The sequence below is a fragment of the Cladosporium halotolerans genome, assembly GCF_011745625.1.
Source record: "Cladosporium halotolerans strain TM138-S3 chromosome Unknown Sca6, whole genome shotgun sequence".
In the NCBI taxonomy this organism is placed as follows: domain Eukaryota; kingdom Fungi; phylum Ascomycota; class Dothideomycetes; order Cladosporiales; family Cladosporiaceae; genus Cladosporium; species Cladosporium halotolerans.
The window spans coordinates 707107-729984 of NW_027191457.1; the positions used below are offsets into that span (position 1 = coordinate 707107).

General features: G+C 55.9%; 9 protein-coding genes across 9 annotated transcripts; 3 read left to right on the forward strand and 6 right to left on the reverse strand.

The window, feature by feature from the left end:
• Positions 1–181: 181 nt before the first annotated feature.
• On the forward strand, positions 182–1284 carry WHR41_02583 (uncharacterized protein; the record flags this gene model as incomplete). Its single annotated transcript, XM_069371189.1, has 4 exons — positions 182–405; positions 460–808; positions 869–1149; positions 1209–1284. 4 exons carry the CDS (start codon positions 182–184, stop codon positions 1282–1284), a joined length of 930 nt encoding a protein of 309 aa, XP_069232025.1.
• A 174-nt stretch (positions 1285–1458) lies between these two features.
• Positions 1459–4260, reverse strand: bglG (putative beta-glucosidase G). The gene is made up of 3 exons (XM_069371190.1): positions 3927–4260; positions 3547–3868; positions 1459–3496 (listed from the first exon to the last, which is right to left on the reverse strand). The coding sequence occupies exons 1-3, from the start codon at positions 4087–4089 to the stop codon at positions 1540–1542; spliced, it is 2442 nt and encodes an 813-aa protein (XP_069232028.1). The 5' UTR covers positions 4090–4260; the 3' UTR covers positions 1459–1539.
• A 1989-nt stretch (positions 4261–6249) lies between these two features.
• Positions 6250–7725, reverse strand: WHR41_02585 (uncharacterized protein; the record flags this gene model as incomplete). Its single annotated transcript, XM_069371191.1, has 1 exon — positions 6250–7725. One exon carries the CDS (start codon positions 7723–7725, stop codon positions 6250–6252), a length of 1476 nt encoding a protein of 491 aa, XP_069232027.1.
• A 968-nt stretch (positions 7726–8693) lies between these two features.
• On the reverse strand, positions 8694–10941 carry WHR41_02586 (uncharacterized protein; the record flags this gene model as incomplete). Its single annotated transcript, XM_069371192.1, has 2 exons — positions 10268–10941; positions 8694–10213 (listed from the first exon to the last, which is right to left on the reverse strand). The coding sequence occupies exons 1-2, from the start codon at positions 10638–10640 to the stop codon at positions 8694–8696; spliced, it is 1893 nt and encodes a 630-aa protein (XP_069232030.1). The 5' UTR covers positions 10641–10941.
• Positions 10942–11249: 308 nt separating this feature from the next.
• On the reverse strand, positions 11250–12707 carry WHR41_02587 (uncharacterized protein; the record flags this gene model as incomplete). The annotated part of the gene is made up of 1 exon (XM_069371193.1): positions 11250–12707. One exon carries the CDS (start codon positions 12705–12707, stop codon positions 11250–11252), a length of 1458 nt encoding a protein of 485 aa, XP_069232029.1.
• A 787-nt stretch (positions 12708–13494) lies between these two features.
• Positions 13495–15735, forward strand: WHR41_02588 (uncharacterized protein; the record flags this gene model as incomplete). The annotated part of the gene is made up of 1 exon (XM_069371194.1): positions 13495–15735. One exon carries the CDS (start codon positions 13495–13497, stop codon positions 15733–15735), a length of 2241 nt encoding a protein of 746 aa, XP_069232022.1.
• Positions 15736–16297: 562 nt separating this feature from the next.
• Positions 16298–18180, reverse strand: nuo-51 (NADH-ubiquinone oxidoreductase 51 kDa subunit, mitochondrial). Its single transcript, XM_069371195.1, has 2 exons — positions 17489–18180; positions 16298–17432 (listed from the first exon to the last, which is right to left on the reverse strand). The coding sequence occupies exons 1-2, from the start codon at positions 18032–18034 to the stop codon at positions 16437–16439; spliced, it is 1542 nt and encodes a 513-aa protein (XP_069232021.1). The 5' UTR covers positions 18035–18180; the 3' UTR covers positions 16298–16436.
• A 359-nt stretch (positions 18181–18539) lies between these two features.
• WHR41_02590 (uncharacterized protein) lies at positions 18540–21270 on the forward strand. Its single transcript, XM_069371196.1, has 4 exons — positions 18540–19095; positions 19149–19234; positions 19340–20672; positions 20792–21270. Exons 1-3 carry the CDS (start codon positions 18711–18713, stop codon positions 20426–20428), a joined length of 1560 nt encoding a protein of 519 aa, XP_069231844.1. The 5' UTR covers positions 18540–18710; the 3' UTR covers positions 20429–20672; positions 20792–21270.
• On the reverse strand, positions 20558–22723 carry WHR41_02591 (uncharacterized protein; the record flags this gene model as incomplete). Its single annotated transcript, XM_069371197.1, has 3 exons — positions 22690–22723; positions 22375–22621; positions 20558–22322 (listed from the first exon to the last, which is right to left on the reverse strand). Exons 2-3 carry the CDS (start codon positions 22539–22541, stop codon positions 20558–20560), a joined length of 1932 nt encoding a protein of 643 aa, XP_069231845.1. The 5' UTR covers positions 22542–22621; positions 22690–22723.
• Between the last annotated feature and the right edge of the window lie 155 nt (positions 22724–22878).

Here is a 22878-nt window from a genome sequence, read left to right on the forward strand (position 1 = left end):
ACTGGTGATGTGGCGGATCTATAACCTACTACCACCTTGTATTACCAGCCTATTACTGTCGGACCAAAGGAGCAATAGGCCTTATATACGACATGCCTTCGCCTAAAGACGATTTCCAGCGACGAACGATCGGATTGCTACCTGCATATTTCTGTGCACATCAAAGGCCTCTTCCGCAACCATGCATAAATCACTTGCTGCTGCTGTAGCTCTCCTCCTCGCCACCTGTGGCGCCTCGCCTCTCGCCGCTCTCGAGGAACGCCAATCCAACTGCCCAAATGTCCACGTCTTTGGTGCCCGAGAGACGACTGCTCCTCCAGGCTACGGCAGCTCGTCGACCGTCGTCAACCTAGTCCTCAATGCCTACCCAGGCTCCACCGCCGAAGCAATCTCCTACCCAGCATGGTAACCTTCCCTCCTCCATCCCTCCCCCACCGACCAACCCTAACCTCCCCCCAGCGGCGGCCAATCCTCCTGCGGCGGCGCGACCTACGACGCGTCCGTCCGCGCCGGCGTCTCCGCCATCGCCTCCGCCGTCAACTCCTTCAACACGCGCTGCCCGAACACGCAGCTCGTCATCGTCGGCTACTCGCAGGGCGCGCAGATCACCGACAACGCCTTCTGCGGCGGCCCAGACGCCAACCAGGGCTACTCGCAGACGAGCCCGGCCTTCAGCGCCGCCGCTCTGAACCAGATCAAAGCCGTCATCGAGATGGGCAACCCGCGCTACCGCTACGGCGTCGCGTACCAGGTCGGCTCCTGCCGCACGCAGGGCTTCTCGCCGCGTCCGCAGGGCTACACTTGCTCTGTGAGTGATTCTGTGCCATCTCCCTTCCAAGACCGGCTGCTGATGAAGACTTCTTCCCAGTCCGCAAGCAAAATCCAGTCCTACTGCGACAGCCCGGACCCCTACTGCTGCACGGGCAACGACGCCAACGTGCACCAGGGCTACGGCTCCGTGTACGGGCAGGCGGCGTTGACGTTCATCAGGAGCAAGCTCAGCAGCAGCGGTGGCGGCGGCGGGCAGACAACGTCGCAGCCGCCGCCGCAGTCTACCTCGACGCGCACGACTAGCGCCGGCACGACGACCACGGCACCACCGGCGGGCGGCAGCTGCAGTGCTAAGTATGGGCAGTGTGGCGGTCAAGGGTATGTTGAGATGCTGTTCGAATGGAATTCGAGAGGACTCGGCTGACTTCGTGATGCAGGTGGAATGGTCCGACTTGTTGCCAGAGCGGCAGCACTTGCAGGGCTTCGAACCAGTGGTATTCGCAGTGTCTTTGAAAGACGCGAGGAATGAGCGTTGTGGAGACAGGAAGCTCTGATGGTAGGGCCGTCGACCTAGTATTGTGAACGACCAGATATTGGTATTGATGCGAATCACTTAAATCTTCCTTCTTTGCAGGCAGACTGCCCCCTGTTTTCATCGACGCAGTGATCATTGAATGTTGACAAAACCTAGGTGGAAGAACTTTTCATAGCTGACATTACTCGTCTAGTATTATTTCACCCAAAGGTCAGAATCATAACTCGTCAAATCTAGCTGCTCACAACAGTAGCCTCCATGCGATCCCTAAGATCCCTGCTGCTGAAGCCGACGTCGAAGCCAAAGCTTCCAGTCGGGATCAGCCACTGCTGCGAAACGACGTCCCAGTAGCTCAGATCACGGCGCATGAGCTCGAAGCAAACAGTCTGCTCCTCACCAGGCTCAAGGTAGATCTTCTCGAAACCTCTCAGCTGGCGCACCGGAGTGCCCTCGGGCGCCGAAGACGGCAGCGAGACGTAGAGCTGCGGGATGGCGTGACCGGCAACGGCGCCGGAGTTGGAGACGGTCGCGTTGACGGTGTAGACGGTCTCCCAGTAGGCGGGGTTGCCGCCAGGGACGATTGGGAGGTCTTCGGGCTCGGAAGTGATGGACTCGCTGGCGGCGGCGCCGCTGATGCCGGAGGCGTTGAAAGTGGTGTACGAGAGGCCGTAGCCGAACTCGTAGCGCACCGCGATGTCCTCGGCGTCGAAGTAGCGGTAGTCGATGTGCAGCTTTTCGTCGAACCAGGACTGCCAGTCGTCGATGCCGGTGGTGTTGATGGCGGTGGTGGGAGGGGCGTTGTAGTCGCTGCCGTTGAAGGCGATGGTGTAGGGCAGCTTGCCGGAGGGGTTGACCTTGCCGTAGAGAATGTCGACGATAGAGTTGCCGGACTCCTGGCCAGGGAAGTGGGCTGCAACGATGGCGGTGACGTTGGGGTGGTCGGCGAACGGAAGGAGGTTGATGCCAGAGGAGTGGGTGACGACGACCGTGTTGTTACAGACGTCGGCTACGGACTTGACGACCTCGTTGCCGTCCCAGTCGACGTTGAGGGACTCACGGTCAGCAGCCTCCTCAGCCCAAGTCTTCAGGAAAACGACGCAGACTTCCGGCTCCTTGGGGATCCAAAGAGACCTGACGTCAGAGTTGGCAATCAGAGTGTTGTTGAGCCAGTACTGGACCAGAGCATTGTCCTCCTTGGCCTGCTCCTGCATAGCGACGAGAGGGGTGACAAGGTAAGTAGCACGGCCAGTACCCGAGCCACCGCCAGCAATGAGAGTACCGTACTCGTAGTTTTGCTGGTTGAGCTGACCCTGGGTAGGCTCGGCGGCGTCGTTGCCGAAGATCGCAATCGACTTGGGTGCCTTGAGCGGGAGAGCGTTGTTCTCGTTCTTGAGGAGGATGGTAGCAGCTGCGCCGTGCTGACGGATGCGCTCGCCGTGGTTCTCGCGGACGTCCCTGCTGGAAGGGCCAGTCAGGTTCCAGTCGCGGAGCCAGGTGTCGATGGGCGAGAAGGTATTCAGGTAGCCAGTGGAGGGGTCGACGGTAGGGTAGTCCTTGTCCTGGCCCAGGAAGTAGTACGGAGCCATGATACGAGTGATCATGTCGTCAATTCTGGACTCAGGGACGGTGCCGTTGCTGACCATGGCAGTGATGTTGCCACCGAAGTAAGAGCCAACACCGGTAACAGTACCGTAGTTGCCAAGTCCTCCGGGCATGTTCATGTCGAGGCCACCCTCAACGGAGGCAACACCAGAGTGGACCGCACCCCAGTCAGACATGATGTAGCCCTGGAAGCCAAGCTCAGTCTTCAGGATACCGTTCTGAGCCTTGGAGTTCTCGCAAGCGTACGAGCCGTTCAGCCTCTGGTAGGCGCACATGAAGCTGGCGGCGCCAGCCTTGACGGCGTCAGCGAAGGGCCACAGGTACAGCTCATGCATAGTCCTGTCGTCGATGTTGCTGGAAAGCGCTTCCTGGACAACAGTGTTCAGGGTAGCGTTAGGATTGTAGGTGGGGTTCCTCTGAGTCTCCTGCTCGTTGCCAATGTAGTGCTTAGCAGTAGCCTGCACGCCAGCAGCCTGGTGTCCCATGATCGTCTGGTACATGCCGATACCAGTCAGGTAAGGGTCGGGGGAGAAACCCTCCCAATTGCGTCCAGAGTAAGCAGAGCGTCCCAAAGGTCCAGCAACGGGCCTATTCGGCTGTCAGCAATTGCACGATGCCCGTTTCCTGGAGCAACTTACGAAAGCGCAACGTGAGCGCCCTTGGCCTTGAACTCCTTGCCCATAAGGAGACCTCTCTCGAAGAGAATGTCCTTGTCCCAAGTGCTCGCGGCAGAAACACCGGCAGAGAAGACGCTGACATAGTCGGCGACACGGTTTGAGAGCGGTCCGTCCTGAAGACAGAGACCGTTGAATCCAAGCCTCTCAATGGGCTCAATGTTTCCAACGCAGGGACCCGGTTGTCCCGTAACCATGATGGCCTTCTCTTCGAGCGTAAGCTCGGCCACGAAGGCCTTAGCCCTCTCGAAGGCTTCCTCCCATCCTCCGACACCAGTCGCGTTGGCTATAACTGTGTCAGCATTTGTTGCTCGTTTCCAGTATTTTGAATCCTCCAGACGTACGTGAAGGAAGGACAGCTGGAGAGTGTCCGTAGGGTCCGAGGATAGTAGTGTTCAGAGGCTGGACGTAGCTGAAGGCATCCGAGCCACGCTCTGCAGAGTCGTAAGCCTGAGCATTGACGCTAGGCAGGAGCAAAGGCAATACCAGAGGCAAGAGAGAGGCCATTGTGAATTGTCTTGAAGATAGACTGGCTTGACTTACTCCAATGTTCAACGGGGATCAGCCCTTCTTATACCTTTCCAGAGCGATCGGACCTAACCCCTGCGTTCGCGAGATCAATTGCCGAATATGACGGGATGGGCACCGCACAACAGTGGTCGTGCCATGATGGGCCTTGCCTTTCCCGCGGCTCTTGGCATGGTCTGGGTGAAAAAGTTATGAGGACCTCCAAAATGTGCAACCCTAAGCAAAGCTTCCCACGCAAAGCCACCGTCTCGAGACAGCAGAAAGTCTAATCCCTCGGACGACGACTGCGGTGGCCGGGGTCGCGACGCAATGAAGATCCACTCGCGTGGTGCATGCTGGGGTTACAGGGTTCGAAAGCGGAGAACCCGCACAAGTACACGAGGAGAAAGTGGATACTTTTTTTGACTCGAGTCATACTGGTAATGTCTTTGGCGGGCTTTGGTACCCGGCTCGGATATTGCCAGATTGGCGAAGAGGTAGTTCAGTTTCTTCGCTTGCATGGTATCTCGGTGCCTCTGCTGCGTCAAGTAACGACTCCAACGTGATTTGAGGACGGACTCTACTCTTCCTCCATTTGCCGGAGAGCAGAATGTTAGAAGGTCTGGAGAAGAGCCACAGGAGAGAGTACTAAGCGGTCAAGCATGCAGCGTGACATCTTTTGACAGCAAAGCTCTCCATGTGAGGCGAACAACAATAAGGGCATACTCCACACTGCAACGCCAACTGTGCCTCCATCGGGTCAACGGCCAGGCGAGCCGTCACGGTGGATCGAAACTCGAGCGAGTTGTGAGCACGGTGTACTCTAAAAAGTGAAGGCTCCATGCATAGTGGGACGATAGTTGACCCGAAGAGAGGAGTAGAAGCCGTCGCCAACGATGATCGGCACATTCAAGAAGCTCGATTCAGACGCAGCCCCGACGTTGGGCTGAGGCCCTAGAGCGCCCGAGCGGAGACGACGGTGGGGAAGGTGGTGGCCAAGAACTGGTCTTATTCAAACCAAGAAACATGCTCGGGAAGTGTCCGGCTACAAGAGTCGGCTACTTCCGGTCCGGTATAGAGTCGACGGAGAACACTGTATGTAAAGCTGTGTCTTGGCCGCTTTCACGTCATTCTCATCAATTGATAGCGAGTCAAGTGAAATGGTCACGAACAACCCAAACCCTTCAGCGAGAGGTTGGCTGTGGTTGTCTTGACTCGATCCATGGGGCAGTGCGGTGCGGAGTGCATGTTCTTTCGCGGAGGCGAGAACGCGGAGTTTCTGGGGCCTGCCCTAAGTGAAGAGCACGACCTCGAGGATGACGACGAAGCTTTTGGAATTCAAAAGCCGCTCTGGTGGTTGCTGGCGCATTATCCGATGTTGTGCCGCCGGATATCAGGGGGCGGAGAATTAGATGCAGGCATTTGTCCGCTTTCGTATGCACGGCAAGTGCTCGGCCCGTGTGGACGCTCCCAACCTCGCGACTCCTGATCACGATCAACGAGGCTAATGGAAGCAAGATTTGGAGGCGCCGAGTATGATGTTCTCTGCATCATCAGCATTTTGCCCGGCCCATTGCTGAACCGGAGCTCTCCGGGGCAGGAGTCGGTACTCGCCAACAACTGCAGCAATGCAAGTCATAGAGGTTATGTCATGCAGCCACGAGGCGAACTATCCACTACAGTTTACACTTTCGGTACGTGCATCCTGCACGGCGCCCTGGAGTAGTGGCTAGCGAGGATGAACTCTTTCCGAACACCACAAAGTACACTGGGGCACCGCGCGCGGCCGCACTCACACCACGCTCGACTGTGTTCGTGCGGACCAAGCGGTTGCATTCTCGTCCTCAACATGGGCCTGCTGTTGGAGATGCGTAACTTGCTTGGCTTACTAATTCTGCATACACTGATGCGCGATTTTCTGTGTTTCGACGGCACGTCGGCTTATGATTCTACCGATGACGCCGGACCAGTATCCATGTCGAAAACGGCAAGACAGCACAGAGACGCGCGAGCAATTGAGACCAGCTCATCCATTCCTCTAATCAGTCGCTACCTAGACTGTCTGCATCCTGTCGGTGCTGTGTACTACCCAGTCGGATGCACTCGCCATCTACATTGCACAGGCATTGAACGCATTCGCCGTTATTGACCGATCAATTCTCAACCCAACCCTCCAATCTCCGCCGCAGCAGCCGCCACAACTGGCAACGCAACCTTCAGACCCAGCTCCGTCCTCGCCTGCAAACACGCCGCGCTCTCTCCATTGCCATTACTCGTAGACCTCCCGCCGCTGCCAGCTCCCGGCCGCTGTCCAGGCGGGCTAGCAGCAGTCCCAGTCGGATGCTCAACAGCAAACGTGCTGGTCACTTCGCGAACAGCAATAGTGACGTTCGGCCCGGTGCGAGGCACACAGTCCTGCAAATTGAAACTGCTGGTATTGCTCGCGTTCATGGCCGGCGGCAGGACAGGAAGTAGAGCCTGCACGGCCTCGAGAGCAGACATCTGCTGCCCTATCCCCGCGTTGCCGTCGAAGCCGCCCACGTACCATTTCTGTCCGCAGGTCGCGTTGTCGGATCCTGATGAACAGGCTAGCGTCACGGCTTCGGCGGAGGCCGTGAGCAGCGTGCGGATGGCGGGAAGAGTGTAAGGCGCGAGTACGGCTGTTTTGGCAAGGAAGCGCGACGCGTAGGCTTTGAAGGAGTACTGGTCGTTGTTGCACGTGTTGTAGGGCTCGCAGGCTTGCTCGAAGAGGACGTTCGTGGCGTTCTCCATGCTGTAGAAGTTCCTGATGGTCGCGCGCAGGAGTCCGGACGTGCGTTCTTCCCAGATGGCAGAGCCGTTGGTGTAGTTGTAGAGGTTTGCCGTGCCGTAGATCAGGAGCGCGGGGTTGTATGACCACATCGTGTGGTCCAGCTCGGTGCAGTTGATCTTCTCGTCGGTGCCGTCGAAGACGTTGTACTGGCCGTCAAACAACCCGATCGCGGTCATCCAGTCCCAGGCGCGATCTGCCCATTCGACGTAGGTTTGATTTCCGGTGTAGCGGGCGAGGCGCGCGGCGATCTGGAAGAATGCACCGTTGGAGACCGTATTCTTGTAGAAGTAGCCTTTGTTGGACTCGAAAATTTGCCATTTCAGTCCACCACCGCATGTATCAGTCTCCCAACGCGGCCACTGAGTATTGAATACTGCTTCTGCAAGGGCAAGCCACTGCGGGAGATCGGGGCCAGGCGATGGATAATCGTGCTCGGCAGCAGAAAGAGCGGCAAGAGCCCAGAAGGCTTGGTCGTCATTGCCTAGGGAGGTGAAATAGGCAGGCGGCATGTAGTTGTCATCAGGCCCGACTTGTGCCTGCAGGGCCTGTGTGATCGTAGGGTTGTAGCTGGTATCCTTGGTGTATGCCCAGTAGTCCACGAGCCCTCCCCACATGGCACCAGCTTGCCACCAGTATAGAGGCTGAGGAAGTGTCCCAACATTCTCGGGCGGTGTGCCTGTCGAGTTCGTGTTATAGTATGACATCAAATTGAACGCGAGCGAGGAGGAGGCATTCCGGATCGAAGGAGCCGAGGCGACGTCGAGATCCAGCGAGACCGTGGGAGGTATGAGGGCTGCGATGATAGCAGCCGCGATCCAAATCATCTTGGGCAATGTGGTTTCGTCGAAAGGAGCGGAGGAAGAAAGCGTAGGCTGTGCAGACGCTCTTGTAGTATTGAAAACTATCGGGGAATAATACTGATGCAAGTAAAGGTGCGAGAATGGCCTTGGAAGAAATTGCTCAGATAGGTAACACAATGTATAAGCCGCGTGACGCTGCCAGCAGGTCAGTGGCACAGTCCATGAAGCATGTGCGTGGTACACACGCGGTGGCGACGAGAGTGAATGTCACAAGAAACAGTGAAGAACGAAGGCAGACGATGACGGATACAAAGACCTTGGCGAGGTGTGATATCCCGCCTCAAGCGCCCCGGGGAGCAAACAAAGATCCTGCATGACCACACGCGCATGCAGGGCCTTAAAGCCTCATCACTCTTGGGAGACGGAAATCGGTTGGTTGTCGATGAAACATGCGGTTTGCGTGGAGAAGAGATGACGTCGGAAGGGTGTTGGCGGCCTTGACACCGTCTGGGGTACGTAGGGTTAGGGTTGGGTTAATGCTTCTTCATTCTTCTTGGTTTGATAAGAATCCGTCCGAATATTTGCCTCACCGCCTGACCAATTGTGCTACGTATGCAATTCTCATATTTTCTCAACTGGTTTCGGTGGGGTAGATCAACCCTAGAGCAACCCGGACGTGTGTCTGCATGATCTCGCTCATGAGCAACCGCCAGCAGCCACATCTACAAAGTTAATAAACGCTGGGTCACAACAACCACACTTTTCGCTTAGCATATTGAATCCAAAGCCTGCAAGAAAGTATTGAATATTCACAGGCCCTATCATAGGACTTCAGTCTCATGATTGACATAGTAGTCTGCTCGATAGTAGTCGAAGATCTGTACAAGAACGTTCATCTTCCCGCGCGGAATAGTTGCTCCACAGTACCACAAGGTCCCGAGGAAATGTCTAAAGATCTATTAAACATGTCCTAAACAAGTGCCCGCCCGCATTCATGCCTCCAATGGGCGATCAATTGGTGCACCATCAGTGATAGAGCCATAAGGCGTCGCCTCATAGTCTCCAAAGCAAGCGTACTCATACTGCGCCTTATCAAAGCTGCTCTCCTGGACCTTCAGGAAAGTCTCCAGCTCGCACCACCCATCATCTCGATCGCCGCACTCTGGGAAGTTCAAGCCTAGCGGCAGCGTTCGCTGATTCAGAACGAAGTGGATGTACTTCGTCTCCGAGCCTTCGGTGTACACAGCGCCTTTAGATCGGTCGCCGGAAAGCGGAGAAGGCGTCTTGATAATCTCCATATCTAGGCGGGCTGCGAACGGCGTCAGGTGCGAGACTCTGAGAGCGTAGTCTGACGGCATGTGATCTTGAGGAAGGAGGCCGGCGAATTGAGTGAAACCGAAGGCGGTGAGGACGCCCATAATGTTCGTGTCGTGGGAGAAGTCGAAGTTGAGGGATTGGTTAAGCGGGAAGGTCTCGGGGTTGTTGTCGAGCGTGACGTTGATCTGTGCGGTGGGAGAAGAGATCACGTGGTGCTGCAGACGGGCGAGGATTTCTTGCACGTAGCCAATGCCGACTGCGCGGCCAGTAGGGGACTGGAATGCATTGTTGCCTGCGAAGGCAAGGTCGATGGAGTATTCATGACCCTCCCATTCTTCGTAATTGAACAGACCGCAAAAGGCAGAGTAACCCAGGGCGACGGTCTCGTAGGCACACATCGACTGGGCATCGTAGCTATCTGTGACGGTCCAGTTGAAGCCGGGAGCTTGCGCGCGCAAACGTTCAGTAGCGTTGGCAAGGTATATGCCGGTCCATTCCTTGGTAGCGTTGGACCCGCCGAGGCTTCGGTAGTTGTTTGCATTAGGGCAGTTTTGATATCCCGTAAGAGAGTTGTTGAAGGTACCCGTCAAATTCTCCCGCGCAAGGACTAAAGTCGCGTTGTTCGTCCACTCGAGGCCGAAGAACCCGGCCAGGAAATACTCGGCCGACTCAATCATACGACGCTGAGTAGTAGACCTGGCCACAATCTTTCCATCGTTCGGGTAAAGGTGGCCGTACGAATATTGATGCAGGGTGCCAGACTCAAAGAGCTCCGCCTTGCCCACGCCCACAAGGATCTCTTGGCCGAGCTTGTAGTCCCAATGGTTAATAAAGCTGAGGTCGTCAGTAAAAGTGACATCACCGAGCACGCCTGTGGTATAGTTTTTGATCTTTGCAGCCAAATGCTCCACGCCAGCACCTGCGGTAGGATAACGTGCACCGTGCCGGGACAACATGTTAAGCTGGATAATGGAAGCATTCTCTGGTAAAGAATGCTCCTGCACGCCAAAGCCTTTCGGATTGGAGAAGTAATGGCTCAGCTGGCCATGCTTGTGGAAGATGCTCTCATCATCGCCAACCTGCCCTTCAATGGGCACTTGCGTCTCCAGTGGCTGAGGAGGAACGTAGGTAGTTGACGCGAAAGGCGCAGGGTTCGTCTGCGCAAGAAAAGCTGGCTCGCCAGTAGGAGTTGGACCTGTCATTCCAATCAGCTCTTGTTTCGTCTCTGATGTTTCTTGTATCCACTCACCAGGCAAAAGCATTGGCTTTGTTACCAGGTAATCAGGCACATTGCTCGTCGGCGACGAACCTGCCGCCGAAGCGCTCTGCCTTCTCACCACGCCTGCATCAACGAGCTCCGCCGCCGCTGCAGCAGCCAAAGCATAGCTGCGGTACAGCATAATGAATTGCACAATAACGACTGCGAAAAGAACAACTTGGCCAAAGAAGAGTGCCTTTTTGCTGATGCGTTCGTACCAAGGCCGACGACTCTCAGACTGCAAGAAACGCGGCTGCGGCTCAAACATCTCGGCCTCGGTGATCAAGGAGTCTTTTGTAAGGCCTGTTTCCCCGCTATAGAGGTGGTCGGAATCCTCAAAGTCGCGCGCCGACGCACCCGCCATCACGCGAAAAAACCACTGTCTCGACGGTCAGGCGCAGGTGAGTTGCATTCGAAAGCTACTGATCGGCGCCCGTGTATCCTTGAGAGGCAGCCGTAAGCTTTAGCGCTTGCCAGGGCTGACAATTGGGTTCTGGTCAATGGTGGTTTGGGCTCCTGGGCTGGCCGATGTCGCGCGTGAAGCTCGCTCTCCTCACTGCCAAGGCGATTCCGAGATACCCGGTGTTTTTGCAACGGACGATAGTGCACCCCGTGGGGTAATGTTACAATGCAGATGAGATGCTGGTAAATCCAATGCCGAGTTTGAAGATCTTTACCTACCTGTTGAAAATTGTACACGATGTAGGTGGCGTTTTTGACCATGATGGTTGGATCTCTTGCCAAGCATCCTCATCGCGTCAAGCATTCTTACCAAGACATCTGTATTCAGCCCTAAAGGCCATCCTTGCCATGACACAAAGAAAAGTGATTGATGAAGCGACAGGCGCGTAGTGCAGACTCAAGCGGCAGCCAAAGGCTTGTTCTTTTGAGATTTCGTAATGCTGTTCATACCGCGTCCAATGTGTCCGTATCCAACCGGCCCTGCGTCGCTAGTCCAATGCACTCACACAATTCACTCTTTTCCAAACCCACCCTTCTCGAACTTTGTGCTGAAGTTCTCCACCACCTTGAAAGGCATCACGTACACCGGATGCACGTACCCTACAAGATCACTTTCCTCAACGCCCAACTTCTCCATCTTCTCCGGCGTCGGGCTCTTCCCACTCCAATTGAACCCACTAGTCAATCGCCCACTCTCGGACCTCGTCGGCGCCTCGGTATCGTAATGGTAGTGATTCATAGCCGCCGAAAGACCCGCAAGGGCGTAGGTAGTGTGGTATCCGTCTGGCTTGGCCGAGGGCTTGTCTCTCATACCACCCTTCTTGCCGGGCTGTTGGGCGCACGTGAGCAGATATCGCACCAGCGCCTGCTTGTTCCACACATTCTCCGACGATTCTTGCTCGCCCGCGCCAAAAGCCGCTTGCAACAGCGCCCATGTACCACCGATCCATTGGCTGTAGCACGAGTCGACAAGTTTGTTCGTGCGCCCTGCGTAGCCGCCTTCCGGCTGGGTTTGCTGGCACGCCATCCAGCGAAGCAGAGCAGAAGTATCGATGTATTTGGGGATAATCTTGTTGGGAGCGTCAATCATACTGAGGCAACCCATGGCAAGGAAAGCGTAAGCGCCGTGTGCTTCGTCTCCAGGGGTGGCACCGATACCACCTTCGTACGTCTGTAGCGATCGAATGTACTCTCCTAATCCGTCGTCGAATGTCTTTAGACCCGCGTGGCGGGCTGGCGAAGAAGGCGGGAGCTCGAGTGGAAGGTTGAGAACGGTGATCATGATGAAGGCGCAGTAGGCTCCGCGAATGTCCATCTCGGCATTCTCGGCCATGCGGAAACCACCATTTGGCTGCTTGATCTTTCCTAGCCAGTGCCACATCGTGTTCCTGTTTACTTCTTCCAAACCGTTGACCATAGCGAGTGAAAGAACGCAGGCATAGCTCGCGGCACAGTGACTGAACTGACCGTGACCACCTCCGTAGCCACCTTGTAGGTTTTGCATTGGCCTCACAGTCTCGATTAGACGCTGCCGGTATTGCATCACGTCCTCGCCGAGGACAGTCAGGCCGGAGAATCCCCAGTAAAACAGCCATGGTCTAGCAGCATCAAGAGCAACGTAAGGTGCCGGCAGGTTTCCGAGGGTTGAGTGCAGGAAGTTGATGTGCTGCTCACGCCTGAGGTGGGGAAGGCCATACTTGTTCAGCGGTAGATTTTGGTTGTCCTCTCCCAGGAGGTGAGGCAGACATTCGTTTCGAACTTTCTTGAAGGCATCCGACGATGCTGTGGCATATTCTTCAGGGAACAAGTTCAAAGCTGGCGATGTGAGCCATGGCGGCAAAGGGTGGACGTCTCGCTTGAGGTGGCTCCCAGGAAATGGAGGGCCGCCCTCTTCGGAGTCTGAAAGCTCGACGATCTTCGCCTTCTCCATGAGTAGATTGTCCAGCGCGTCGTCTGCTTTGGGTGACATAGGTACGACTTTTCGAGGAGGAAACTTGACGGAGCGTTTGTGAGGTCGATGGCGCCTTGGTTGCATGAGATATATGTGCCCATGCAAGGTCGCGTGCGTGACAAGGCCTTAGTATTGTTCCCACGTGCCAGGAGACTTTGCGAGGCGCGCAGAAATTCGGCGCCGACTTACTCACTTCACTCCTGAGAGGAAGCCTGTTGTCCAAAACACCGAATACCACGGTCCGGGTGCGAAGCCCAGCGACACTGACGGAGCACCTCGAGTATTGGCCCTCAAGCCTGTTCTCTAGCCTGTTGCTACTCAAGAATGCGCCCGAACCAAGTAGCCAGCAAATAACAGGGCGTATACCTACTAGCAGAGGACCAGGCTATAAGAGGAATCATTCACACCCGATTAGCTCGTGAAAGTGACTTGTGCGAATATCTATGGAGGCCATGACTGCGAGCAAGCGGGATTGTTCCTTGGGTGAAGAAGGTTTAAGGGTTAGGGTTGGCCCTAGAAGCGCGCGGAAGTCGATGGCGTCGACAGGCCCATGACGCTCGCATTCCCGTTGCCGCCGCCGAGCGCAGCGGCCAACGTCTGGACTGACACTGTACTACTGTACCTCTCACCACCGACTCACGTCGCCGCTGCGACACAACCACCTCCCACACACTGTTTTTCCCTCGCTACAGAGACACCCACATCGCTGTCGTTTGCGCAGAGACCGCAACCCTCACTCTCGCCACCCCACCGGCTGGGCGCCCTCGACAACGACTCGGCGGCTTGCACCGCGAAGTGAGCCATCATGGCCGCCACTACCTCTGTCGGCGAGATGTTCCCGCGCATCGCCATGAGAGGAGCGCAACGGAATATGCCCATGCGCCCCATTGCGCCCCTCGCCCGTACCCTCCTCTCTGCCCGCCGCTCGGTTTCCACTGCTTCGAACAAGAGCCCGCTTGCTCTGTCTAAAGTCGCCATCAGGTCTCCCATTCTCGGCCAGGTCCAGCAGCGCACTCTTTTCGGCACCTCTTGGGGAGCATCGGCAAATCGCAACATGCTCGCATACATGGAGCAGACCGCGAATAACAATCCGGCCAGCGCCACTGCGCAAAATGCCTTCTACTCTGCCTTACTTCGCTCCAACATGCCCGAGATTGTCGTCGAACGCTACAACACTGGACGCTTCGCCACCAACACCGCTTGCGACAACGTCTACAAGAAAGCTCTGCAGCAGATCGGCGCGACCGAGAGCGGCGCAGTCGGCAATGGTATTACGCAGACAGGGCAAGGCAACGGGATTAGCAACGAACAACTTCAGGCTATTGGACAAGCGGTCGCCGCAAAGCACTCTGGCGGCAATGTTGGAGTTACTGCTCGCGCTGGATCTGGAAACAAATCGGAACCCCTCCACGTCGTGGTTGACGAGAGCCTAGGCGCCTTTGTCTTCAGGATGGTCAAGTTCATTCTCATCTTCGGTTTTGTCGTCTACGTCGGTCTTGTCATCTTCACTCTTCTCGTTGAAGCTCTTGGTTTCATGAAGAAGACTGGAGGCGCACAGAATGCCGAGACCAAGCCTGAGCTGCAGACCACTCGGTTTGCCGATGTTCACGGTTGCGACGAGGCGAAGGAGGAGCTTCAGGAGCTTGTTGAGTTCTTGAAGTCCCCGGAGAGCTTCAGCACGCTTGGCGGCAAGATGCCGAAAGGTGTCTTGCTGGCTGGACCCCCTGGTACTGGTAAAACACTCCTGGCTCGCGCCGTTGCCGGCGAGGCTCAGGTCCCCTTCTTCTATATGTCTGGCTCCGAGTTCGACGAGGTCTACGTCGGTGTTGGTGCGAAGCGCGTCCGCGAGCTTTTCGCCAACGCGCGCACGAAGAGCCCTGCTATCATCTTCATCGACGAGTTGGACGCGGTGGGAAGCAAGCGCCACGAGCGCGACGCAGCTTACGCCAAGCAGACCTTGAACCAGCTACTCACCGAATTGGACGGCTTTGAACAGAACTCCGGCGTTATTATCATTGGCGCGACAAACTTCCCCGAATCTCTCGACAAGGCTCTTACTCGCCCTGGCCGTTTCGACCGCAACGTTGCCGTTTCCTTGCCTGATGTCCGTGGCCGCATCTCTATCCTCAAGCACCACCTCAAGAACATCAAGTTTGACACCGACGTTGACGCCTCGATCATCGCACGCGGTACCCCTGGATTCTCTGGAGCTGAGCTCGAAAGCATTGTCAACCAAGCCGCTGTTCATGCATCTAAGCGCAAGGCCGCTCAGGTCTCTCTAGAAGACATGGTTTGGGCCAAGGACAAGATCATGATGGGTGCGGAGCGTCGCAGTGCTGTGATTCAAGAGAAGGACAAGATCATGACCGCATACCACGAGGGTGGCCACGCCCTCGTTGCTCTCCTCACTGAAGGTTGCGATCCTCTCTACAAAGCCACTATCATGCCTCGCGGTCACGCTCTTGGTATCACTTTCCAGCTTCCCGAAATGGACAAGGTCAGCGAGACCAAGAAGGGTCTCGAGGCGCGCATTGACGTGTGCATGGGCGGCAAGGTTGCCGAGCAGCTCATTTACGGTGATGATGGCGTTTCTACGGGCGCTTCGAGCGACATCCAGCAGGCGACCAACCTGGCCTACCACATGGTGACCCAGGCGGGTATGAGTGAATTGCTCGGTAACATTGACCTTGCGACTAACTACAACCGTTTGTCAACCGAGACCAAGAAGCAAATCGAGACTGAGGTTCGCCGCATTATCGAAGCCGGCAAGGACCGCGCTACGAAGCTGCTTACGGAGAAGCGCACAGAACTCGACAGGCTGGCCACCGCCTTGGTCGAGTACGAGACCCTTGATAAAGAAGAGATGGAAAAGGTGATTAGAGGCGAGAAGCTCCCCAATAAGCTAAAGGCCAGCTCGGACACACCGGTCAAGCTTCCCGGCGTGCCTTTGCCGCCAGCCATCGGAGTTCCGCCACCCGTCGGTGGACAGCCTGGCGGTCAAGGCGGTGGTGACGTTCCGAGACCATACCCTGCCGGCAACCCTTAGAGTGATTTAAGTGTTTCAATTTTCGGCCGCCAAGGGAAAGAGCCGAGTCCCGGCTCCCTGCGCCTTCATCATGGGCCTGGTGCACCACCACCTGGCTCAAGTCAAACAGGCCTCACTTTACCCACCGCGACTGTTGCCACGCAGCGCGAAGCGGTCTCTGCACCGCCATTATACTTTTCCTACCTTTCTGAAAAAGAATAATCGTAGGACACCCAGGCGTCAGAGGCGTTTAGCTGGGTCGGCGCACGGAGCTGGAATGCTCTCGCAGAATGAGCCTCATTGACGGAGGAGACCACGCCACGGGTTTTAATTCGTCATACGTCTCTTTTCTTTTTTTGGTTATTTCCTTGTGTGTGCATAGGTAGCGCCCGGTAGCGAGCATAGGGTAGTCTCTGTATCATTGGCTCTGTTGCAATGCAACGAAAGGTTTTCCAAGTCTGACGCTTCCACATCAAATCACACGGTCACTTCTTGTTGCCACCTTGGGTGCCCTACAATCTTGTCCGCAGTCTAGACCAGACAACTCTCGAGCAATCGTGCGAAGGAGATTGAGAACAGTCGGTACTTTCAAAAAGTGATACGCAGCCTACACGCCAAATAAAAGCCGCCATATTTACACAAGAAAAATTCGGTCCCTTTTTCCACCTCTAGCACTGTACATGATGCTCTTTCACAAAAACACACTTCATGCCCGTCTAACCTTACATGCCAGGGGAAATAAGCATGCCCTTCTTACCGGCATCGTGCTGCCAGCCACCCGCGAGCGCCTCGCCGCCGTTGGTCCTCGCGTGCTCCTGAATCCTCGCCTCAAGCTCAGGCCTGAAGTGCCTGATCAGACCCTGGATGGGCCAGGCGAAGGCCTCGCCGAGGGCGCAGATGGTGTGGCCCTCGACCTGCTTGGTGAGCTCCTGCATCATGTCGATCTCGCGCTGGCGCGCGGTGCCGGTCTCGAAGCGGTGCATGATCTGCTCGGTCCACTTGGAGCCCTCGCGGCAGGGCGTGCACTGGCCGCAAGACTCGTGGTGGTAGAACTTGCTGAGGCGGGCGATGGCGCGGACGACGTCGGTCGACTGGTCCATGACGATGACGGCCGCGGTACCGAGGCCGGACTGGGAGTCCTTGAGCGCGTCGAAGTCCATGAGCTGGTCGTCGCAGATGTTCTTGGGGAGGATGGGCGTAGAGGAGCCACCGGGGATGACAGCCTTCAGGTTGTCCCAGCCGCCAGTGACGCCACCGCAGTGCTTGTCGATCAGCTCCTTGAGGGGAATGGACATCTCCTCCTCAACTGTGGTGGGGTTGTTGACGTGACCGGAGATACAGAAAAGCTTGGTACCAGCGTTGCGCTCACGACCGAAAGAGTTGAACCAGCCAGCGCCACGGCGAAGAATCGTGGGGGCGACAGCGATGGTCTCAACGTTGGCGACAGTGGAAGGGCAGCCGAAGACACCAACGGCAGCAGGGAAAGGAGGCTTCAGACGGGGCTTGCCGGGCTTGCCCTCGAGAGACTCGATGAGGGAAGTCTCCTCACCGCAGACGTAGGCACCCATTCCACGGTGGAGGAAGACATCGAAGTCGTAGCCAGATCCGCAAGCGTTCTTACCGATCAGGCCGGCCTGGTATGCCTCTTGAATGGCGCGCTGGAGGACAGACGCCTCGTGGTAAAACTCACCACGAATGTAGATGTACGCAGCAGTGCACTGAGAGAATGTTAGCTTTCTGTTCCACCCGCAAACCTCATTAGGACTTGACTTACGTTCATGGCACGGCCGGCAACCAGACAGCCCTCAATGAGCTTGTGCGGGTCTTTCCTCATAATCTCACGGTCCTTGCAAGTACCGGGCTCACCCTCATCGGCGTTGACCACAAGATATCTGGGGGTGTTTCCCTGCTCCCAGCCCTTGGGGTTCATGAACGACCACTTCATGCCACTGGGGAAACCGGCACCACCGCGTCCTCTGAGACCGGAGGCCTTGATCTCCGAAATGATCCACTCGTGGCCCTTCAGAACCATCTCCTTCGTCTTGTGCCAGTCACCGTACTTCATCGCGCTCTTGAGGTCGGCGCCGTGGTGGCCGTAAAGGTTGGTGAAGATGCGGTCCTGGTCCTTCAGGCCGCGCTCGCGGTGGACGGGCGGTGCGTCCTGGACAGTGGCCATGCCACGCTTCTGCTGGCCATCCTGCGCGGGAGTCGCGGGCTGAGATGCGGCGGCGGTAGAGAGCGCGCGGACTGCGCCCTTGTTGAGGGAGGTGCTCGCGCTGGCGGAGGAGCGGAGTGCGGTCTTGGCCGGCGCGGAAAGCATTGTGATGGCGGCCAATGCTGGTGCTTGTCGAGTTCGTATGTTCGGCTTCGTCGCCTTCGTAACTCCCCAGCAAGGTGTCTGGTAAAGGTGTGGAGTGGAGAGTGGTGGCGTGGTGAGGCGTCGAGGTCGATGATGCTGCAGTCGTCGCGGGAGAGTTTGTCCTGGGCTCACGGCCAATCATATGTCGAACTAAGTCATCCTCGAATACAGTTTAGCGCGATCTCGGAAACTCGACCTTGGCACCTCCTCTCCGCTTATGTCCGCCTGCGAACTTCAACGAGTAGGCGACTCATCACGCGAGAGAACTTTGCACCTAGTTGAATTGACGAGGAGCTTTTGTTCGGCCGAGGGTCTGTCAATCCGTATTGATAGCCTGGCAGTCGCAATCGAAATCCTCCTTGAGGCGTTCCAGGTCGAGAAGGACATTCACGATGGGGGATTCTTGTTCCGCGATCAAGAATAAACTCTTCACTCGGAGTTTGTGGCATCCTGGTTGTGGCAACAACTTGCGAAAAAGATATCCTTTTTGCGGTAAGGAGTACAGAGGGGTACTTTTGGCGCAGACGATACTAGCGAGCAGACACTGTAGTGATTCCCGACTCGAGTCGCGTCGGCTTAACATCCACAGTAAGAAAGTACATTTCAGATTTATGCATTCACCTCACATCTAGACCACATGTTCTTCTTCACAACCCGTTCAAATCCAAGCGACCAGTCAAAGATCAGCCCATGCTTAGCCGCTGCATGTGATCACGGAGCGACGTATTCGCGCGCTCCGACCAAATCTTCAACCTTTGAATCCGAGAAGGTTGACACACCACCCAACACAGCCGGGAGACTACCGGTACAACATCCCATTCTAACCACCAGCGCTATGGCTGAAGTCGAAGCGCAACCAGGCCAGTTGCTAAAGCAAACTTTGATTGCCAATGCGACACTCGAGGCCAGCAGGCGGACAGCCGCGAATAGCGAGAGTGAGGAATTGCTCGATCCAAAAACGACCGATCGTCGATACTGGCGTGATCCGCACAGCGGTACGCAGCGGGAGATATGGCGTCCAGGTAAGGCTTGTCCAGCGCATGATGATGTTTTAGCAAAAACTAACCAACAGCAGGGGACGGCGATGGCGACATTGAGCATGATCACTTCGAACGTAAGGGTCCAGTAGCTCCACTAGACAAGCGCTGGCGCCTTTATCAGGTCAGTCATACTGCGGTTCTCCCCTCGGGCCCTCGCAGCGTCCATTCTCCCGGCAAAATTTTGCCTGCATCCGAGAACGCATATCAAGTGCTAACCATGCCACAGCTATCGCCTGGTCCGTTCACTGCTCGCATTAACGAGCCGCCAAGCAATGTCATCCTCGATGACCGCGCCGTTTGGGAGATTCTCAACTCGAACATCCCACGCGCCCAACTTGCAAAGCGATGGTCGCACGATTTCAGCGGCCAGGCGAACATCCGTCATCGCCGTCCTCATCGTGGCCGAGCGGCCGTCAAAGACGAGGATGCCGAAGCTGAGACCGACAAGTACCACTCCTTCAAGACCAGCAACAGCGCGAAGGTACCACCGTACTACTTCTTTGGCGAAAAGGACTTCACGCCTATTTTCTACCAAGAACTTCCGCGCGCGGCAGAAGAATCCGAGCCCATCGACGACACACCTGAAAAGCCGAAACAACACAATCAGTACACTGCTCCCGAACTCCTCGTTCGTAACGGGGCGCAATCCGCAAGCTTGACTAAAGGCAAATACCGCCCTCGCGTCAATACCTTCCTCCGACGCAGCCCGAGCCCTCCCTGGGTCAAAGACAGGAGCAGGCTATTTGGCGGTATTGGTATCGGTAGAGGACCCGTGACCGCACCAGTTACACCGGGCGGATTCGATTTCAGCTTTGCTTCTGCCACCGCACCTATTGGTGCAGCTGCAGCTAAGGAAAGCATGTGGGTGGAGCAGGACGACGAGCCGGAACAAGAAGAACCTGAAGAGGACGAGGACGGCGAATTCTCCAGCATCTTCGACGTGACCCTCTCGGGCGGGGCATCGGGGAGCGGTGTGGATTCATCAACACCAATGGCCCAGGCAGCTATGCGTAAGCGCCGAGCTTCTCCGAGCCACTTCTTTAACCGAACCAAACGCCCCAGACAAATGGGCTACATTGAGCGTCTCGCGGCCGGAATATCTGAACAAGATGCAATCGCTGAGGCGAATGCCAGATTCGAGGAGGCGACTCAGCAAGCCAATGTCGAGAACAACAATGAGGATGTCAACCAGCTCAGGTCAGAGCTCGAAGCTGCCAACAACGCCATCATCGAAAAAGACGATGAGATCGCGCTTCTCAAGGCACAAGTCGAGAGCATGCAGGCGCAGATGGCACCTGTGGCAGAGGATGATTGAAGGATGAGGTGTCACAAGGCATAATAGCTCAGGTGCGAGCTCCGGCGGGAAAAACTTCAAGATTGTCAGATTTTGCTTTTTATCGATGCAAAGTATTGCCCTCCATTTGAGAAATGGCATCACTGCGGACTACCACGCCAGACGACTGCCAGTTCTGCGTTCTCGCTGTCGAGAGGCTCTGTCCGCTAGCAGGTACATATTACTCTCCAGCGCCCTTAGCAGTGAACGCGAGCGCCCAGTCGTTGTGAGTAGTACCCGAACCACCGGTCGCTGTTGACCCCTTGCTTGATGATTGTCCGCAGCCGCACGCACAAGGACCTTGATGAGCTCGTTCAGATAAGGGCTGGTGCTGACGTCGTCTAGCCATTGTATTCCGTCAATCACGATGAATGTGGTCACGTCAATCTGAGAAATCAACTGCGCGAGTGAATTCAACGCGGTTTCAAACATCGACAAAGTCTCGCTCGTCATGCCCGTCTTGCCCAAGTTCACGAGGTCGTCGGTGCTGACCCCAAGTGGGACGCCGAGCCTCAGAGGAAGTATCTCAATCAGCTGCCGAATAAGGGCATATGTCATGGAGATCAGTGCTGCCGCCTCTCTTGTGAGTCCGTTGTTCACCTTCACATCACGAGAGAGTTCACAAAACCAGGAGATAGTCGGCAGACCGATATCAATTGCATGTCCGACGAAGCTGGCAGCGACTTTGGCCATAGTGCTGAGACCGTGATGGTCTAAAGATGTAGATCCAGCCATAGCAAGTACAGGCTCATGCCCGTCAGAGACAAACGATCGGAGGCGATTAGAGACCTCTCGGGAGACAGACACTTGTGCCCCGAGCTCCACATGACGTCTGATTTGGTGGGAGTCGAAGTGTAGCTCGAGGTCGCGGGAAGCTGCCAGATATTCCTCCCTGCCGACGGAGCCCTGCAGCGCGAGTCTAGTGGGCGATGCTTCGACTGGGTTGATAGGGCTGTACATTTCGTCTTCCGGCTTGACTGCGAGAATCTTTCTCTGTTCGATCCACTCAACTGCTCGCCCTTCTAGGAGTTCCACCATGTGGCTTACTATAAACGCCGCCAGCGATTCCATTTTCTCAGGACTCTCCAGCAATAGAGTCTGCTTCCGGCGCTCATCGTTCGCAATCCTTTGCTCAAGTTTACGAACGGAGTCCTGCAGCTCTGCAGTCTCTCCAGCACGATCACTGGTAAAGGCCCTCAAATCAGCGTTGATCTGTTCGACGGTCAATCGAGTCACGCGCTGCTCTGCTGAGAGACCCATGTCACTCCGGTGCTTGATCTGGTTGGCGATCACCCTTATGTCCGACAGCTGCTCCTTGAAGTCTTCGTAAAAGTCCTGGCGGAGCGACCGCAAGATGCGCTTCCACTGCTTGTCAAGATACCACTCCATGGTATCTTTGAGGAAGAGGAAGATGTGAGCGTACAGGTTGGCGATGAGCATCTGGACTCCTTCCGTGTCGTACAAATGACGGACCATCTTGCACTCTGCGACGATATTCGTCAGCTCACTCAGACTTCTGGAAAGCCCGAGAGCGATGGTTTCGTGGTTGACGCTTGCTCTGATTATCGAGTTGAGAGTCCCGGTGAACAGCGACACATATTCACTACCGGCCGGCAGTAACTCCAGCAAGTTGGAATGCGAGTTGAGCTCCGCGCAGAATTTGTGGAAATACTGTTTGGTCCGTCCATACTTGCCACTCTTGCGGTCACTTTCCCATTTGGCGGACATCTCAGCTATGAACTGCACGATGTCGTTGACGTTAGGCGCCGGCTGATTCGCTTTGATAAGATGTCTTGCCCCTAGTCGCTCTTGGAATTCCTTCCATGCCTTGAACAGACGCACTCCCTCTGCACGTAAAGATGCACGCTGGAGCTCCCTAAGCCTCGTCAGTTCCGGTTTCTAGCCCATCAAAGAAAGTATGGCGATACTCTGCACTCGGCTGCCAGGTCTCGAAATACGCCTGCCAATCACGTTTGACGTTCTGATCAGGCTGAGCAGTGCCCGAGATGATGTGTTTGAGCTGACTTCCGTGTGGATCTTCCATATTGGAGCTGAAAGATCGGACTAAGGCTTGCGGTGAGAAGACTTCCTCCATTTTGGTGTATGGACATGTGCGAGTGGAGAAGTAGTCTTGAGGTTGTAGGAGATTTGATAAAAGCTGGTGTGTGTGATGGACTGAACCTCTCGCATCAGCTCGCATCTTGGAAGCTCGTACGGCCAACGACAGTGCAAAGATATCATACCACAGCTAAGCCTGTAGCACGGTGGATGGAGCTGAAAATGTACGTATCGTCTCGGCTAAGGTGGATTGCTTGAGGATTGCTTTTTAACCCCTCTCATCGCCCAGCCTGCTTGCCTGAAAGGCTGAACAGCTACGTCGCAGTCTCAGTTCCAAAAGATGGCCCCAACACGACGGTTAGCTAGCGGCGGAA